Source organism: Cardiocondyla obscurior, linkage group LG11 (assembly GCF_019399895.1).
Source record: "Cardiocondyla obscurior isolate alpha-2009 linkage group LG11, Cobs3.1, whole genome shotgun sequence".
Lineage (NCBI taxonomy): Eukaryota > Metazoa > Arthropoda > Insecta > Hymenoptera > Formicidae > Cardiocondyla > Cardiocondyla obscurior.
The window spans coordinates 3383673-3395872 of record NC_091874.1 but is presented as its reverse complement, the minus strand read 5'-3'; the positions used below and the strand labels follow the sequence as shown (position 1 = coordinate 3395872).

Genomic DNA, 12200 nt, shown 5'->3' with positions numbered 1-12200 from the left:
GAGCTCGAAAAGAAAATGTCGAGGCATCCGTGCGTCGTAGCCCGTTTCTCGCGTCGACTTCGAGGATTTAAGACGGTCGGGAGTGTCGTGGACTATCTCGCGAGTGTCCAGTGCGCGGAAGGATGGCTCGACACGTCCCATCTGAGAGGAGGAGCAGGCCCGGGGGGCATCATACATCGGCGGAGCAACTTTTAGGTGAGTGTTATTTTTTATTTCTATAAAAATATTTATTTAAATGTTTGCTGTTCATTACTTTGTCATTTAATTAATAATATTTTTTAATTGTATGTTACAGTCACCGGCAGAATTCTTCAACTCCGCTGAAGCTCATGCAGATTGGTGAGTCGCATGATTTTATTTCGTAGTTTATATTTGGGTTTCTTGAACTGATAACACGTCGTCGACCACAGTTTACTCAATTATAATTACACGTACGAATTGAGACCTTTTGAGAAATAGCGCACGCGAGGCGTGCACATGGTTCTAAATAGTATTAATAAAATTAATAAAAGTTAAGCTGACATTTACTTTTGCGACACAAAGTGAGCCAAACGAGAGAAGTAATCGGTATCGCGGAAAAACGGGAACAATCGAGCAATAATTAAATATCTCCGTCTATTTTTTTATGTGAGGATTGTATTTTTTGTGACTACTTACACATATGAATTCTAAGTAAATTGTTTCATTATTAATTGGTAAATTAAAGATACACATGGCTTATTTATTATATCACAGTCTTCTCTTAAATTTAAATTAAAATCTAAATAATTTGAATTATTTAATTTACTCACATCTCTAATAATTATCATTAAATAAATGTTATCTAGCACTTTATAAAATATACGTTTCTCTTGTAAAATACTATAAATTCGACTAGTCTGGAAATATAGATATTAGTGCGTATTATTAATTTTTAAACTGTTTTCTTATTATTTTTTTTAATTTGTACATGAATGCATCAGTAAAAATTATATTTTTTTTATTTAGTCTTTTTTAATCAATTCTAGTCTATTTTAATAAAATACGTCATTTTAAAGCAAAATAAAATAGAATATTATTTTTTGCACATAAAGTATGGGTATAAATCTCTTATAATTGTTCTATTTCTATTTCACAAATAAGTTAATTTTTATATTTACTAACAAAATTTGATAAAAAATTTTTTTATCTTTAGATATATTATTTTTTAAATTGTGTTGCTTTTCACGTAATATTATGAACTTTTTTTTTTATTTTTTGTCAGGCTTTTCGATTTTAATTTCTTTAAAATCTGCATCTTCCTCTTTTCGAGCAGCTTCTGTCATAGCTCTGTATTGTTCGAACGGATTGATTATCGGTTTCTCTATCGTCACTTGCAGTAATGGTTTATACGAGTCTATCAATACGCTGGGTTTTTCTCTTTTCAACTCCAAGGGTTTTTCGTTGCTTGTCGAAGCACTTAAATTATCAATACATATGTGTACGTCATCCTGCCTTTTTTCTGTTTGAAGCGGAAGTTTTTCCAAATCCACATGTGTTAGATTAGGTTCTCTTTCAAGTGTTCTATTGAAGTCATCGTTTAGTTTCATTAACTTTTGCTCGAATACAGGTGATGGTAAATTATAAACCGGTTCGTAAGCTAGTCCGGAATCTTTTTGGGGATATATTCCATCTCTTTGTAGGTTTAAAATCATGGATTTATTTAAAGCTGCGGTTGGCTCTTTAGAAATTTCAGAAACGAAGGGATTGACCGACGAAATTATACCCTCTTGATCTTTCCATAGCGGAATTTGCTCATCTTTCGAACTTGAAGGAACTGTCGAAGAATCTTGATATATATTTTTCGACATCATACTCATTTCTTCTGCCGGTGACATGATGGTTACCGTTTTCTGAGTCGAGTTGCTCGATTTGCTAATGTCAAAAGTCTTGGTGTTGTCCATAGCAAGGGGACTGAGAGGAGGAGTAGTTTTCTCACGTTTATCAGAATGAACATCGCTGAGGCTATATGCCCTGGAGCGACGACGTAGATTCATTTGTGTGATTTGTCGCTGAAGCATACCCGCTTTCCATTTTGGCAGCGGTTTAGGCGTATGTAGTGGCGACGGTGTAGCTTTAGTATTCGTTGGACTCGATTGTGAGCTGAGTTGAGCAGGTTTTATAGAAAATCGTCGATTACCGGACGGCTGTTGAATTGGCGATGAAATTCCCGGCAGCCCTTCCATGTTGACGAGTGGTTCCTTCGGTGATACAGAAATGAAAGGTTCCATTGAGACAGATTCTTGAAAATTTCGATCTTTTCTCTGAGGGAGTCGTAACTAAAAAATATTAAAAAAAAAATAAATTTAAGATTATGAGCAATTTTTTCAAATTATTAATGAATGTATATTGTTTTTGGCTTACCGACAATCGTGGTGACTCATAACCAGGTGGTGTAGGAGGACTTATTGGAGTTACAACGGGCCTCAAGGAGAATCTTCTAGGCTTTACTTGAATACTTTCTTTTCTAATATAAGATGTAGGTGTACTAGAACCGGAATAATTGTTATCAGGTAATTTAAGGGACATTCTTCTATTCGACTGCATTTCCGTGACAGTATTCTGATTGCTCTGATTTGCTGAAATTGAACTAGGCGCGTTCGAGAAAAGAGTAAAAATACTGGGTAACTTTGGTGGGGTCAAACAGGCCGTTCCCAGTTTTCTCTTAGGTTTAGTGGCGTACTCGTCCGGAACTGTTCCTATCTGCGCATGAAGAGCAGTCAACGCTCTAAGGAAATCCGCCAAACTTGTTTCTTCTAATAAATTATTGTTGCCTTCCAGGTAACTTGGCAAGTTGCCGCCGGTGTGCGTATAATAATGTTGCCTCCTTAAAATTGAATCATGTCTTTCGTCTAAGTATGAAGGCAGCGGACCAATTGAACTATTTTGCTGATTATTTCTCTCAGTGTCATCTATTTCAACAGCTTTCTCTGTATTTTTTATATTAGGACCAACGTCTGACGATCTCTTGTTTGTGAATTGTTTTCTCCATTTAGGGAAGAAGTTTTTGGACGCGGTAATCGGTAGAGCGAGCGACGCAAATTTCTTATATGGTTTGTTGTCCTTTGAAGATTCAGTCACGTCGCGATCTTTCATCATTTCTTGTAGCTTCTCTGAGGAAACTCCGGACCAGGTCCATTCGGTATTACGTTGAACGTAATCGTCTTTTGTAGTATGCAATCGTATCTCGCTGGCTGCTCTAGACCGAGGCTTGGCGAACGGAAACTTTTCACCGCCGATTGTCCATTGAGTAATATTGTTACCTTGATCGGCTGATTTGCTTTGTTCAGTCTGTGCATTAATTTGCTCTTCGTTTTGGTCCCATTCTAAGTCGTCTCGTGGAGGTATGTAACCGAGAATATTCACCAAGCGCGCTAAGAGTTCCGCCGGTTGTACTATAGCATGCGCGGCGAATGTCGCATTCTTGTCTATCCTTTGAAGATCCGTTTCGGATACCACACGTATCAGTTCAACCTTCAAATAATTAATGAAATGCATTAAAAAAATGCATACACTTAAGATATAATATTTAAGAAGCGCAATAATGTTAAAAAAATTATAGATTTACCGTCGGTACCACTTCACTGTTAGCTCGTCGTCGCGGGTGTGGTATAGAATCGTCTATGTATCCTCCAATTGTTAAATCACGAAGATTCGGAAAACTACTGCTGCGCGGAAATTTCGCTATAGGTTCGTCAGATTCATATTCATCCACGTATACTCTCTAATAAAAAAGAGAACAAAAGTTGAATAAATAATAGTTGTTTTATTAATATTAATAAAAATACTAAAGATATGCGTATATAAAAAAAAGTAAATGATAAAATTACCATTACATTAATAATTATATTAATAATTTTATATTAAATATCGTTTAATAATAATCAAATAAATTTATTCGGATTTCAAGCAAACGTATTAAAAAAAAATAAAAAAAGTAATAACTTAAAGAATTTTTTTAGAAATATGTGCAGTTCTTTTTATGACAAAAGAATGTAGTTGCTTAAGATTGTCTGGTCCAAGTGAACCAGGTTACTTACTTTGACCTTAGAAAGTTGCAACTCGTTGAAAACACGGCGCAAGTAATTGACCTCTTTGTTAAACTCATTCCAAATCTTGCTCTGTGTAAGCTTGAGATTCATCGCTAGTTTGTGCTCGAGCCTCGTAATCTTTTTGCTGCGCATGCCGCGAGCGATGAATGTCATTATCATAACGATGTAGCCCAGTCCGAAGGAAATCCAACAAATAAGGAATATCTTGTATAGAATAAAGAAAGGACCGCTACCTTTCGTGTTGTCCTGACCTGTGATATTAAAATACAGAATTAAAAAAATAGAAATAGATTAATTTGTACTACAAAATTGTCTTTTTCTTAATTTTTTAAATTTTGTCACTCACGCTTGATTTTAATTGATTGATAATTATTTACTATGAATTAGTTTAAATTATTTTTATTCAGGAATTAAAACTAAATATTATATACATATATGTCTATAATTAATTATCTTTCGCATTTCATATTTTATTTTGGTTCACAAGTTTTAATTAGCTACACGTACATGCGTTTTACTTTTTAATTTATGACAGACATGTGGAGAACACTACTTACGTGTGATGATCTACTCCACGTGAGCATGTAACGATTGAAAACATTCGTTTTTTAATTAGCCGAAGGTATGCTCATGGATTGTACGTTTTGAAGCGATTGATGTATATGATAAGAATCCAAGTGTATACCGTTTCAATATTATTAATCACGAAAAATGGCGAAATTTATCAGATGTATAGTCTCAAGTGGTTTGATATTATCAAATTAAATCAACTAAATGTAAATAATTTTCAATTTCGTTTTACTTCTCATTAAAAATAAATGCTTTGTGTGATATAGCAAATTTATACTTCCTCTTAAAAATAAATTAAACATCAAGTTTTTTAATTTCAGAATTTAAGTTAATAATTCTTTTTTTTTTTACTTTTTTTCTATATACATAAATTAAATATTTTTAATTTGTGATTAATATATTTTTTTCTCAATTTCTTACAATAATTTTTAATTTATATATTTCTTCATTTTAATGTTGCATAATATTTTTTTGTGAATCTTTTTGTGTTGTAAGTTTCTCAGAAGCATATCTTGTTCATTGATTATTGATAATATAATAACATAAAGATATGTACTTTACAATCGTTCGCTCATATAATATTATATCGTGTATAGAATATAAAAAAAGATATTTCCAAAAATGCGCAATTTCTCGACGCGCACGCACGGCTGCAAAAGCAAAATCTCGCTCTTGTTACTGATAAAAAAAAAATAAGTTAATCATCACGTGCGCGCGTTTGGAGGAATCGATAAGATAGAATATTTACCCGCTACGAGGTCTCCGAAACCGATGGTTGTGAGGGTAACGAAGGCGTAATAGACCGATTGATCGTAAGACCACTTCTCATAATACGAGAACAGGATCGCCGGGAAGAAAATAAACACGATGAACCCAGGTGTCAAGTATAGAAAGATTTGGGCAGCCAGTCTCATTGTCTTACGCGTCTCAGGCGGTATCGATTTCTTGGATGAACAATCTTGGATAGACTGACGTTGTTTGTAGGATTTGTACTTTCGATAGGCTCTGATAAATACGAGGCTAAAAAATTCACCCAGCTGTGTCAGCAAAATTCCGTTCATAGGGATGCCTATGAGACCGTAAAAAATCATCAAGATACGGCTATAAGTATTCGTAGGTGCCAGATTACCATATCCTGTAAAAAATAAATTTGATAAAAAGCTATTATTAATTAATAGTAATAATATTAGTAATATACTTAAACAAATAATTTAACTAGGTGTAGTTATTAATCAAATCAGTTAAAGCCTTCTCTGTATCTTAAATGTTTTTTTGGAATATTTAAAAGTTTTGTCTACGTGGGTTAAATACGTAAATAAAAAAAATTTAGTTATTAAAGGGTACATAGAAAAAAAATGACGGCAGGCTAGTCCATTGACTTTAGATAAAAACTGATTTTAGATAAAATTTTTGAAATACTACGTTGCAAAGATATACTACGCTTCAATTGATAAATATCTACCGATAGTGCTGACGACCGTGTACGCAAAATAAAAGCTATTGTAGTAGTCCCATTGCAAGTGATCGATTTCATCCTCGGTGTAGTTCCGAACCGACTTTCCGCAGTACTCGGTGAGCTTATCCAGAAGTTCTTCCTCATCGTGGCCGGCACCGGGGTAATAGTGATCGCTTAGTAACTCTGAAAGGAATAGTTAACACGTGTATGTACTTGAAAAGCGGATTGATTATCGGATAATCTTAAATGTTATATCTCGCGCATCTATCTGTCCCCCGCGAAATAATCCCTCTCTTTCGCCATCCTTCCTGAAGCCACATTCGAAACGATTATTCTACATTATCTTATCAACCAATATTTGTCATCTTATATTGCCGGTTTGTGCAAGCAGAACTCTGCCTGGACCTTCCGCGTGAGCAATTGCAACCGGAACGCGACTGTTTTTTTTTGTCGCGTATCGAGGCTAACAGAACGCATATCTTTATAGGCAAAAAAAATAATATTCCTGAAATTTATTCAAATATTTAATTATCTTTGCGATTTATAACAACCACCTGAGTTACGGAATAGATAAATGCGAAAACGGATATCGTCACTTTTGATTCGTTCAAAGTAATTTTGTCAGGAGTGGCCGTCTAGATAACGATTTCGTAATCGATTTTGGTGACACTGACACTGGCCGTCTATCCTTTTCGTTATACCGACATTGTCCGGTTATTTCAATAATGCCCTTTTCTCAAGCGAACAATTGAACACGGGCACGGTCACGCACATAAAATCCAATGACACTGAACAGTCGCGCCGACTTTCCGGCTATTTGTGAGATTGTTTCACCGCAGAGTTTAGTTCCAAGAAATTTATATTTTCAAGTGTCTGAAAGTTCGACTCTTGATGAATTCCGAGATCCATACTTGTACAGATGATTAAAAATATACCATTGTCTGAAAAAATTTAAAATATTGCATGAAAGATTCTCTTAAAACTTTCAGTGACAGTGGATTTCGAGAAATCCAGCGTTTCCGATAAATATGTAACGTTAAAATAAATTAAACGTATTATAAATGTTCTATCTGCGCCTGTTATAATCGAATCAGCATTTGAAAAGTGACTGGTGACCGTAGATGCAATTTCAAATGACGCAATTGTTTTAGAATGCTAGAAGCATATCTCATCACTAAATGCATGTCGGAAGTTTTACACGCTAGACCTGTCTTCTGTATGGCCATGGCCTAAGCATTATTTGCATTATTATCATCGAAATCTTGAAATACGTCGCAAGTGACGGCATAGTAATTGGCTGATTAATTAACAAAGATACAAGATAGCAATGTCTTCGTGGCGTTAATATACTTCCTTAATTAACTATTTGGAAACATTAGACTTTAATCTTCGCGATAACGTAAAATCAAAAGTACTTTTCCGCGGTTATCGAAGTAAAAATCGTCATTTGGTATTAAACATAGAGATTCAAGGCAATTATAAAATTATTAGTAACATTAACTTTTAAACAATTAAACTAAAAATGCCTAGAGGCACTCGATACTTATTATTTTTACTAAATTGCAACGCCAAAAAATTTGAACTATCATTGATTTTTAAAATAAGTTTTACATGAATATTTCGAAGATTTCTCTCCATGTTGCGATTGTAACAAACAGAAATATGTAGATAGTCCAATGTCGCATTGCAACTGTGAATTGCAAATAACATGCAACTCCGTTCGCGTTTTCGTCATTCCGCTCGCATGTAGCTTTCTCCTTGATAATTCAACAAAGCTCTTCAATTAAACGGTTTCCAGAAAGTGACTGCTTTGCTATTTTTATACCTGTTATTAATCATGAATAAAAATTAATAAATGCGCATAAAGTACATGCAATAATTTTCAATAATCTTTACATTTAGGACGTCGAGTCATATTTGCTTAACAAATGTATTAGAATAACGTATCAATTGTATCGAATTTCCAAAAATTGTGAATACTTATTAGCGAGATAACGACTATGCAATTTTCGCGCGCAAGATAGGTAGTATCGGCGATTATTATCGTCACTATTTTCTTACGATTGATCTTTCTCCGTTCATCTATTTCCTTCTTGATCTTCTCCTTCTCGTAATCGCTCTCGATGAAATAGAAGATGGTAGCGCCCAGCATTAGATAAGTTAGAAACAATAATAACAAAGCGAGCCATTGTTTCTTGGACATTCTTGGACACTGTCGACGAGATGTTAAAGTCGACGAGATCTGGTAGATCTGACGTAGACCAGATGTGAGAGGGGATGATTCCCAAGAGATGATGATACTGTCGTCGAACGATTAGGACATCCCCATTGAAGCAGCGGATAAGCCGCGAAAACAAGTTCTCGACATGATTCCCAGTGAATAAAGCCAAACAGTCGATCGAGTGAGCTTTCTGGCTCGCCTGCCACAAGCGCACTAATTTCCCCGCGAAGAGCGGTTCCCTTTTACGGCTTCTTAGGCGGCGATTATCGTATCAATTACGACAGGCTCTCACGAGGGCGATGTTATCATCACGGCCTGATATCTCCAATCCATCAGAAGTCTTCTTGACGACCTAGGCGTTACGTCGCCATCGCGGTTACGTCTTGCTGCTAGGTGCCCGGGGTACTCTGTGACCAAGAGATAAAACATATGACAATGCATTGACACAGCGGTCGAAACTCATTAATATAAAATATCAATATAACATACATTTCAAGATAATTGGCACGTGAAGCTTAAAATATTCAAGCAGGATAATTATTAAAAACCAATGTCTTCTTCACACTCTAGAATGCAATAACACTGTTTTATTAAAATTTTTTTTTTAATTAATGAAATTCGTAATTGCACTGCCGATAATTCGGCAATAAAATCGGCCCGTAGAACTCACAATTATTCGATGTAAAATCTATCTGGCACACCTTTCGACGTCGAACTACCAAAACCCTTCCCTCAACAATGCCGATTGCACAATACGTGCAGTATCCGTCGGTGAACATCATATATCCTACCGACCAGCTGAATCGCGAATAGCAAATAACGATCCACGTGGCTTGTAATAGTGATCGATTTTTTTTACATTCGCAAGGATAATGTATGGCGTGAAACAACGCCACGCGTGACACTCGATTTCACGCCTCTCGTTTAGTTGTATGAAACATTGCGGTTCAAGCGCAAAATATAAAAATTTGCATAAGTGCATGTCGCATGAGCTTAACAACACAAAGTATTTCAGAATTGGCGCAAAGTCACATGAGGTCATATCAAGGAACGCGCGTCGCTTATTGAGAAAAAAAAACGGTTTCGTCGGTCGCTCTCTGACGAAAAGATCTAATTAAATAAAAATGGCAATCAAACGTTGACGTTTCAATATTCTCTTTCTAGTCAGAAGTTGAATTAAAAGTGAAATAAAAATTAAGTTAAAATTGTTACGTAGCAAGGCGAGACTGTTTCAGATTAGAGAACCACATAATATTAATTTAGAATATCAAAAACTAACATACAAGATGATATTGCGTGACAAAATAGAGAATGTTAACAATCGAGTCAACAGAAAACATACGTGTTCGATTCATCTTGATCCTTTCCTGACATTATTATATGTTCATAAATATGATTTATAACACATAGGGAACGTCTCAGTAATGTGTCTTGACGTGTCGATCGCTATTTGCTAATATTGTCACTGTTGACATAGCTCATTTGTGGCGATCCGAGAAAATTCGCGTTTACGAGTAGAAGTCGAAGGCTTTTCGGTAACGTCACGTTTCAGACAGAGAAAGAAAGTTCTTGTCCGCCGAAATTGGTTTCAAGTGACGAAAAAAAAAAAATATAAATTTAAAGATAAACAGATACTGATAACGTGACGTTTTCTCAAAGAGTTAGAAGGATCAGGTTTTACCAGATTCATCGGCATCTTCATTCCATCCGAGAACTCTGTCGCCGGGCATCTTTGCTTTTCATCCGCACGACGAAAGAATAACGTATCACGTTATCGCGAATCTTCGGTGACGTTAACACACATTACGCCAATATCGTCGATCGCCTCTAATTGACGAGATAAATTTGCGGATGCGTTTCATACACGTACGTTTCCAGTTATCACATTATTCTTTCTTCAAGTACAATTCGCCGGTGTTATTTCTTTTATACGATTAGCTAGAATGAGAAGCATGATTCATTAAGCGCAGTTATAATTGGCAGAATTGCAGAGTATTTAAAGTAAATAGCTCAGCACGCACTACTTATTTTTAATATCTCTTCCCGCAACTGTTTAACAAAATAATCTTGCAATATCGATACATTTCTGTTTCTCTAAATAAAGAAATTAAAAAGCCTGATTCGGTAATTGCTATTGCTTAATTGTAGTACGGTAATAATTGCGAATCTCGCCTGAAACTTTAAACATAATGACGCTTTTTAATGTTACCAGGTTGAAATGATTAGTTTGAATGACGTTTTACGACGGCATTTTAACTTGAATAATTTTATGGTTGTTAACGGCTACTTAACAACTGTTATTATATTCCATGTACTGCACATCGTGTCGGTCACGGCTGCGGTTAAAATATGCCGATACTAACGCACATGTAGTAATTAGTTAACAATTAATGTGTAAAACAGTTGGTCGGGAAGAATTATGAAGTATTAATCATGTGTTTCACACTTATCGATCAACTCACACGATCAAACAAGCTTTAGCTAGACCTTTAAAAAATTGAGCGCATCAGCATTTCGTGGAATCGATTACGTTATGTTAGAAGAACAATTTATTAGTACTGTCGGCTTAATTAATATCATTAACTAATATTTTTTTGTAAGTGATAAAAAAGGCTAAACTTTTTAAGTTTTAATTATGTTCCAAAAATTGAAAAACGTCTTTATTAAAAATAACTAATTTCAATTTCAATCGTTTTACTAAACAGTTAAATATGAAAATTTTTACCCGTACATATAATATATTAAAAGCTTAATGAAGAATAGATCCCGTGACCTGATTAAATAATACGCAATATCTAAAAATAATATTAATATTCTTAACATCAGATAAAATGTTGATATAAAATTGATATATCTTTCAATAAATCATACTATTTTATGCATATTAATTAAAGTGAACACATGTCGATCGACATCAATCATAAAATCGATTAAAAAATATTCAACAAATACTATGAGGCAGCATTATGTAGTAATGTAATTGTAATTGTGCAGTAGCTATCGAATCATATGAGATTGTTACTGAATAGTAGAATTCATGGCATATTGACCGTTCCATCTTGGTGATAACGTTAAGATCAACTACGATATGTTATCGAATATCTTTCCATTTCTTGAATGTTTTTTTAATCTGCGATATCCAGTTGCTGTATTTAATAATTTTTAAATATACTTGTTTATTTTCCACTTTAAATATTTTTTCTTGTTAAAGGCGACCGTGAGAAAGAACAACAGATCGTTAATAACCAAAGCATAATTTTAATTTAATTCAGTTTTATGCAATTATGCAAATAAACTTAAAATTTTTTGTGAAAGATAATCAAGATATTTTATGTCAGGATTTAAAATATTAACACGATAAATATATTTCGTTTTTACGTGGTTGAATGAAAATCCAATTGAATGGAAATCTCCTAAATTCGATAACGTACACACGAAAGTTAAGAAACATTTCATATATTAAGCGTCAACAATGGTTAATCTGAAAATAATACTGCTCTTTTATCTTTATCGTCTTATTTAATCGCTTAATACCCACCTGTCTCATCCGTTGCATACTGCTTTAGTACGTTGAACATATCTGCTTTAAGCCACATTTTGTAATAACGTTCATGATCACAGGCGTGGAACTTTGAATCATTTTTGGACGGCCGGATTAATTTTATTGACAGAGATTGGCAATTCCGTTGTTACAAAAGGTTTAAACGTTTATCTGCCGGATTAACAGATCAACGCGGTCGAGTACTTGGCCAAATGGAGACTATTCGTAATCGAGAGCAGCACTATGCGAAAGATCGTCTGAATGGTGGGAGGATGGGACCGAAAATGAGTTCTAAAGTGCTCATCAAAATGATCTTAAACGGTATGCTAAAGTGCTGTAAAA

The 12200-nt window shown here is 34.6% G+C and overlaps 1 protein-coding gene across 3 annotated transcripts; it reads right to left on the bottom strand.

Annotated features, from left to right (window-relative positions):
* Positions 1-635: 635 nt before the first annotated feature.
* Ork1 (open rectifier K[+] channel 1) lies at positions 636-12174 on the bottom strand. 3 transcript variants are annotated; one of them, XM_070663200.1, is made up of 9 exons: positions 8988-9580; positions 8807-8883; positions 8158-8724; positions 6103-6279; positions 5389-5775; positions 4059-4321; positions 3587-3742; positions 2383-3492; positions 636-2297 (listed from the first exon to the last, which is right to left on the bottom strand). In XM_070663200.1, exons 3-9 carry the CDS (start codon positions 8297-8299, stop codon positions 1230-1232), a joined length of 3303 nt encoding a protein of 1100 aa, XP_070519301.1. In that variant the 5' UTR covers positions 8300-8724; positions 8807-8883; positions 8988-9580; the 3' UTR covers positions 636-1229. The 3 variants fall into 3 exon arrangements, with proteins under 3 accessions (XP_070519301.1, XP_070519302.1, XP_070519303.1); XM_070663201.1 differs by lacking the exons at positions 8807-8883; positions 8988-9580 and adding an exon at positions 11856-12174; XM_070663202.1 differs by lacking the exons at positions 8158-8724; positions 8807-8883; positions 8988-9580 and adding an exon at positions 7708-7866.
* Positions 12175-12200: the final 26 nt, after the last annotated feature.